The sequence below is a fragment of the Belonocnema kinseyi genome, chromosome 8, assembly GCF_010883055.1.
Source record: "Belonocnema kinseyi isolate 2016_QV_RU_SX_M_011 chromosome 8, B_treatae_v1, whole genome shotgun sequence".
NCBI classification, from domain to species: Eukaryota; Metazoa; Arthropoda; class Insecta; order Hymenoptera; family Cynipidae; genus Belonocnema; species Belonocnema kinseyi.
Window position 1 is genome coordinate 29,944,004 of NC_046664.1, and position 8,219 is coordinate 29,952,222.

Below are 8,219 nucleotides of genomic sequence, written 5' to 3' on the forward strand. Positions count from 1 at the left end.
CAAACTTGAAAAAACGGCTCGGTGGACAGAGATTTCCAGACAACGAAGACGTCATTGCCTCTGTAAATGCTTATTTTGAGGAACTTCCGAAAACGCACTTTTATGAAGAATTAAAAAAACTTGAAAAGCGTTTGACCACCTGTATAGAGCTCCAAGGAGATTATGTTGAAAAATAAAAAAAAATTTACCCAAAAAAAATTGTTTTTATACTTCATTCTAAGGACTTATTGAACTACCCTCGTAGTTTCACTTTCAAATAAACAGTTAAGTTTTAACCAAAAAAAGGGTTTTTAGTCGCTATTCACGGAAAAACCACACTGTTAAAATTTTCTGCTGGAAACTTCCACTATATGTGTTGGAAGTTTATTTCCGAAACGTAAGGTAACGCTGCAATACACAATATTGTAATTTCCAAATTCTGACATTGGTATGCTACCTTACATGTCTTGGAATTTTAAAATACAAGTCTAGTAGCTGGAAATCTTGACACACCGGTTCGCGCACCAGGCAGTATAGCAAATATTCTATAAGAGGTTTTTAAGAATTTAAATTGTGCTAATTGCCAAAATAACAAACATCAGTGAGCTGACGACCCGGGTGTACCGGGTCGCGCCCCAGGTAGTATAATACGTATTCTATAAGAAGTTTTTAAAAATTTAAATTTCGTAAATAATTAAAACAATTCCAAATTGTCAGTCGACGACCCGGGTGCACCAGGTCGTGCCCCAGGTAGTATAATACGTATTCTACGAGAAGTTAAAAAAAATTTTAATTTCGTAAATAATGAAAACAATTCCAAATGGTCAGTAGACGACTCGGGTGCACCAGGTCGCACCTCAGGTAGCATAGTACGTATTCTACGAGAACTTGTTTAAAATTTAGATTATTCCAAAAGCCAAAATTAATAAAAATTAGAGTCGACCTGGGGCGCGACCTGGTGCACCCGGGTCGTCGACTGACCATTTGGAACTGTTTTCATTATTCACAAAATATAAATTTTGAAAAGGTTCTCGTCGAATCCGTATTAAACTACGTGGTGCTCGACCTAGTGCACCCGGATCGTCGGTTCACAATTTTCAGTAATGTTGGCTGTTGTAACAATCTAAATTTTCAAAAAATTCTCGTAGAATACGTGCTTAGATACCTGGAGCGCGACTTGGTGCACCTGGGTCGTCGACTAACTATTTGGATCTGTTATCATTATTCACAAAATTTAAATTTTTTTTAAAGTTCTCATAGAATACGTCTTAAACTACTTGGTGCTCGACCCGGTGCACCCGGATCGTCAGCTCACAATTTTTAGTAATTTTGTCTGTTTGAACAATCTAAATTTTGAAAAAAGTCTCGTCGAATACGTATTCAACCATGTGGTGCTCGACTTAGTGCACCCGGATCATCGACCCAAAATTTTTTGTTATTTTGGCTGTTGTAACCATCTAAATTTTGAAAAAGTTCTCGTAGAATACGTGCTCAGATATCTGGGGTGCGACCTGATGCATCCAGATCGTCGACTAACCATTTGGAACTGTTTTCATTATTCACAAAATTTAAATTTTTTTTAAGTTCTCGTAGATTACGTATTAAACTACCTGGTGCTCGACCCGATGCAGACGGATCGTCGGCTCACAATTTTTAGTTATTTTGGCTGTTGTAACGATCTAAATTTTAAAAAAGTTCTCGTAGAATACGTGCTAAGATACCTGGGACGCGACTTGGTGCACCCTGGTTGTCAAGGAACTATTTGGAACTGTTTTCATTATTCACAAAATTAAAATTTTTAAAAGTTCTCGTAGAATACATATTAAACTACCTGGTGCTCGACCCGGTGCACTCAGGTCGTCGGCTCACAATTTTTTGTAATTTTGTCTGTTTGAACAATCTAAATTTTGAAAAAATTCTCGTCGTATACGTATACAACTACGCGGCGCTCGACCTAGTGCATCTGGATCGTCGACTCATAATTTTTAGTTATTTTGGCTGTTGTAACAATCTAAATTTTGAAAAATTTCTCGTACAATACGTGCTTAGATACCTCGGGCGCGACCTGGTGCACACGGGTCGTCGACTAACCATTTGGAACTGTTTTAATTATTCACAAAATATAAATTTTGAAAATGTTCTCGTCGAATACGTATTAAACTACGTGGTGCTCGACCTAGAGCACCCGGATCGTCGGCTCACAATTTTCAGTAATTTTGGCTGTTGTAACAATCTGAAGTTTGAAAAAATTCTCGTAGAATACGTGCTAAGATACCTGGGACGCGATCTGGTGCACCACCCCGGTCGTCGACTAACTATTTGGAACTGTTTTCATTATTCACAATATTTAAATTTGTTAAAAGTTCTCGTAGAATACGTATTAAACTACCTGGTGCTCGACCCAGTGCACCCGGATCCTTGACTCACCATTTTAAGTAAAGTTGGCTGTTGGTGATTTCCTTGTGAGCAATTTTCGTATTACAAACGCTCTAATACATGTATTGGAACGCTGGACAATGACTTGTGTTTCAATTTACTTTTTAATTATGCTGCGAGTTATGCTTTCTATTATTCTGCGAGTTATATTTTGTTAATGCGAAAAACAATCTGTTGATTTAAAACACTTTTAAATGAATGCAAAAAATTGTCAGTAAAAAAGTTAATTTTTAGCAATCCAATTACATGGATAGTCTGCTTAAGTAGAAACATTCGAGTATGTTAAGACAGATATCATTTCCAGTAGAAAAGGGCAATTTTTGTATGGCATTGTAGCTTTTAAAGGTTTTGGAACATTTTTAAGAAAATATTTTATCTGACTGGTATAAGTCTATTAAATTATTATGTAAGACGTAAATAAAGAGTAATTAATGAATGAAATAATAAAGTTTTCGATAGTTGGAAATAAAAATTTGCAGAAGGAGAAGATTGATCATATGTGATACGCTGTGCTTAAAAATTTAAATTAGGAAAAAAGACTTTATAATTTCCTCAGCATCCTGAGTTGTGATATGGATTTACAATGCCCTTTGAATAGATGCGTTGAGTAAATTCCTGTACAAACAAGGTAAATTATAATTTTCTTAACGTAATTTAACAGAAGTAATTTTATGTTAACGAGAACTAAAACAATAAGAAACATAAAGGCTTTAGAAGATTATAAAATTAAAAAATTATAAGATTAAAAGATTAGAAGATAGTCAGTAAATCCACAAATGGAAAAATAACTTTTTCTTTCAAATTTTTTTACAAAACTAGATAAAATCGTTTAGTCAGAAGCCTTTATAATCACAACTCAAATAATATATAATATTTACCTATAATTTTATATTTTCACTATTATTGATAACTATAATATTAATATAACAATTATTTATATAATATATTTATAATTTTACCTTAAAAAACTATTCAGGACACGAGCCTGAAGTCTTGTATTGGTCCCATATAGTGATCAATGCGGAGTGTAGGAAATACTAAACGCCTTGGGAAAAATGTTCTTTCTTTTGAAATTCTACATGCTTAGCAAAAAAATTATTTAGGGGAAAAGAGGAATGGTTTAGGAAATTGTGGAATGAAAAAACCTCTATGCTGGTAGTTTCTTAATGCAATTTTCTACGGCGATGGTTGAAATTGAAACTCTGCACATGTGTTATTAAGATAAAGACTAAAATTTTCTGAGCAATATTTTGCTTTTCTGATATCAATGGTCAGTAAAAAAAAAATAAAGAAAATTTGGTTTCTTAGATCCCTACACTGAAATATTTTCTCTTAGTCCAATTTTTTTGGATGACTTAAATTAAAGATCTTGACATGTACAATTGAGATAATAAAAAATTACATTTCTTTCTTATTTCTTTTTTTATTATTGGTTCAAAATAAGTTCAATAATTATTAGTTCAGTCCAATCTTCTTCGGAGATAGCTCAAATTAAAGCATTTTGAATTGAGATAAAAATTAAAATTTGGCTTTTTACATTTTTTCTATTTTAGTAGTTAATACATAAGAAAAATGAAGAAAATTTGGCTGATTTTTGTTGATATTTTTAATTTTTTGAATAAAAAGAAATTTTCCTAAAATTAGTGTAAAAATGTATTACTTCGAAGAAATTATTTATTTTTATTTCACGTGCAACTTTTATCAAATTTAAAAAACTAGAAAATTACGAGCGCTATGCCTGCATCAATTATCCATTTTCATAAAAAAGCTTGGTTCATTTGCCAACGATTTAATATAGATTTTACAGAAAATATCATATGATTTGCGAACCTTGCATATGATGAACAAAAGTTTCTTTATTATAGCAAGAAAATTCCGATAAGTTCAAAATGAACGATACAATTTTTTTATTCAATTAAAATGCATTAAAATTAGCAAATTATTCCTCTTTGTAACAAAATATGATTCAGTGTGAATTACAAGGTTTTTTTTCCTAATGTAAATTTTGAAGGAGGTTGTATCATATGTTATAAATCTTTTTTCTGCGCTTTCTCATTTTTAACTGTCTCAAACTTTATTATTTAATTTATTAATTATTCTTTAATTATTTCGTGCAAAATAATTTAATAGTCTTATTTACGCCAAGTGAAATATTTGCTTAAAAGTCTTGAAAAAGCTTTGAAAACTGGAATGATGTACCAAAATTTCCCTTTTTTACTGAAAATAGCGTGTGTCTTCATAGGACGGAATCTTTCTACTTAAACAGAAAATTCTTGTCTTAGGATTGCCAAAAATCAAATTTTTTACTAACAGGGGACTGTATCAAAATTGAATAATTGACAAGCAACAGTAACTTTATTGTTAAGTAACAGAAAAATATCATTTCGACAATAAATAAAAAAATAACATTTTTTATGTTTTAATGCCACTATTTACATTTAAATAATAATTTAAAACCCCAAAAAACTTACTACAATCGATTTTTGATAGTTATGATGATTTATCATCATGATTTTATTATCATATTAGTTCAAAAGCCTTTTTTTGTCCAAAACATTATTTTGTGGACATTTGTTGTTCATGTAAATTAATGGTTTTTTTTAAACGTATCGATTCTATTTTTGGTTTATTATACATCTTCTTTAGTTGAAAATTCAACTATTTGTTTGTAAGTTTTTCTATTTTGTTGAAAATTTGTCTGTTTTTGCAGACAATATATCCCTGGGTGACTAATTCATGCGCCTGTTTGAAGACTCATTTCTTTGGTTTAAAATCTAACAACTATGTTACAAACTTCATTTAGAAATTTAAAATTTGGTTGAAAATTTATATATTTTGTTAAAAATACTATTCTTATATAGAAAATTAATGTTTTCGGTTGAAATACATGTGTTTGTTTTTGTAAAAAAAAACCATTAAGGAAGCCATTAAGGAAAAGCGACAACAATGCTTTCGAGATGTTTGGGTCACACCTATTTTTCAGTAGGATTGGAGCAAGTTGTACATTTTGGTTCAGTTATTATGCAGTAGGACAAGTTAATTTACGTTTAATTTATGCAGCTTTTGTCGTTTTTCTAAATTTTATGTAACACTGAGTAAATTTATAATATTGATAATATTTATATTTTAAAATTAAAGTAATTACTGATTTCTTCAACAAAACATTGCATGAGGAATTAGAATCTTTCAGTGATCTCAAAGAACTAACATATCTTTGAAAATTCTTTTATGTAAGAAAAGTGGTACGAAATGAATATTTTGTCTTGATTTATATAAAGCCGTGTTTATATGTACCGAAATTTCTGTACAATTCGCCCGATTATTTTGGCAAAAATAACTGGAACTGGAAAAGGACCTATTTACATCGAAATTTCCGTACAAATAGCACATTTTTATATCTAAACAGAATATGAATGACTCACATCGCGATCCATGCAACAAGCGTGGATTTATTTAAAGTAATTTTTCTTGAGAATGGTTGTAAAGTCTGAACGTATGCAAATATTGGGAGCGTGCATTAATTTTGAGGGATTTTTTTTAGAAAAACGGCGGATTTACTTAAAAAGAATGGTTAGCAGTTGGTCATTCAAAGTATTGTCCATCGGTAGCCAGTACTTTCTCCTGTATTCCTGGTAGCATACAGATATCACGTCGGAAAAACCACTCTTCTTTTGAAGCTATACACGAATCAACCCATTTTTTGGCACCTCCAATCTTTTTTTGATGACCTAAACGTTCTTTGCCCTCCTTGTCTCAATCATCACTTTTAAATCTTTGAAATCAGCACTCACACGTTTCAATTGATGGTGTATAATCCCCGTAAGTTTCCAAAAACAATCGATGACTTTGAGCAACACTTTTCTTCGAATTGAAAAGGAAAAGTAAACATTTTCGCAACTAGTGCTTTGTTGGTGCGTAAGCCAACATCTTTAATGCAAAACAAACTGTATGCTGCTTACACTTCGGTAAAACGGCATCTATTGAAAACCGAGGCCACATTATGTGGCTAAGACATGCATATAGTAGCGATATGCCTTGGGCGATATAGTATTACAAGTAACGCCATCATTTAAGAATCCCTCAAAGTCAATTCACGCTTCCTATAATTTTTCATTATAAACTATTCTGTTTTTGAATTTGTAGGCACAACGTTCTTCCGATAGTTATGGGAGCACATCCAAACGATTATATTAAAATCGCACCATATCGATCCTATATTCATGTGGAGGATTTTCAGTCACCCATAGAGCTCGCTGAGTACCTCCATCAACTGGACAATGACGACGAGCTTTACAACTCCTACTTCAAATGGAAAGGCACTGGGGAATTTGTAAATACGTACTTTTGGTGTCGATTATGCGCAATGCTGCACGATAATCCTGAACCCAAGTATTATAAGGATTTGCACGAATGGTGGCATGGTGATGGTGTGTGTATTCACGATTCATGGCGTGAATACGACGCTATTGTAAGCAACCTCAAAAACGGTTAAACCACCTTTAACAGTCAATAGAATTTAGAATTACAAAGAAAAAACAATTTACAAGGGTCGTGATCTAAAGAAAAGTTCGACGCTGCTACAGCAGACCCTTAAAAAGAGCCATCTCCAGAAAGCAACTTTACCGACAAGTGCCTCCAATACCATCAAATTCTGTGAGCGTCTTATAAGTGACATTAGATGCACGTATGCGAGACGATATTAAAAAATGCAGCCAATGCATTTCAGATATCTTTCCCACCAAGCCCATGGGGTGTTGCTTAACCTAGCGGCTGCTTGGTAAAGACTTTGGTTCGAAGCTCCGGGCGCTTTGCGAAAGTCTACTGAACCGTAAAATGAAGCTAAGCGGCCAGTAGGGAAAAGAACAGATTTTCTAGAAAAAGCAGTCTTTCTTCAAATTATTATTATTTTTTACTTTTTGTAGGAGTGGGCTATAGAAAGTCGTCTGACTAAATCCATTTCAAACCAGGCAGGTTCTGCGCTTCATTATTGTGTTTACATTTTTACGTCTATTAAACGAAGAAAGTGTTTGGGTTCTCAAAAAATACCTCTTACTTTTTTGTAAAATATTGAATCTTCTACACAACATTTTAATAAATTCATTTTTAGAAGACAAAACATTATTTTCGCTTAAAAAATAATTAAACGTTCATAAAACTGGTGGAATTACATCTTAATATAAGTGGAAAAAAACATTTAAAAAATAAAAAAGGTAGAATTTTCCAGGTGATGTGATTTTTATTTTGTAAATATCCAAAGGAAAAAATTGAAGGCGTTTTTTATTCTTTTCAAATATTTTTAGAAAGTTTCTACTCACATAAGAAAGACAACTTATCAGTTTCATGCAAGCTTAACCATTTTAGGTTCAGGGGATTTTTTTGTCTGAAAATGTAATTAAAATGTTTTTTTTTTAATTTCTAGCTACCACATAAGTAGAAGCGGAATTTATGGTAGAACTTTTATAGACGTCGAAACCTTGTTTTTGGAATTTTTTTAAATCTTCTTCAAAGCACGTTTTTTTAATATATTATAAATAATGTAACTTGAATAAAAAACAGTGATTTAAATCCCTGATACACTACATTTAAAAATTAGAACTGAAATGGTTTTTTAATTTGTCTTTAAAGACGGTTCTGAAAGTACCTACGGCTTCAAAGATTATGTTCTCATTGTGACACTCGAGCTTCGTACTCGACAATTAAGTAGTGTAGACTATTATCTTTAAAAGATAAAACGATGTTGCGCGGCTAATCTCGACTTAGTTCAACCCAAAAGTGCCTTCACATCAACTTTGAAAATTAACAAA

The 8,219-nt window shown here is 32.2% G+C and overlaps 1 protein-coding gene across 2 annotated transcripts in view; it reads left to right on the forward strand.

Moving 5' to 3' along the window:
• The window catches only part of LOC117178980 (glycoprotein 3-alpha-L-fucosyltransferase A-like), a 45,389-nt gene extending 37,491 nt beyond the window's left edge, over window positions 1–7,898 (forward strand). Inside the window, exon 7 of one of the 2 annotated variants that reach the window (XM_033370576.1) lies at window positions 6,559–7,898. In XM_033370576.1, the coding sequence (XP_033226467.1) occupies window positions 6,559–6,907 (349 nt within the window). In that variant the 3' untranslated portion in view covers window positions 6,908–7,898. The remainder of the gene's footprint in view (window positions 1–6,558) is intronic. The other variant, XM_033370577.1, reaches the window with a different exon arrangement.
• The last annotated feature ends 321 nt before the right edge of the window (window positions 7,899–8,219 follow it).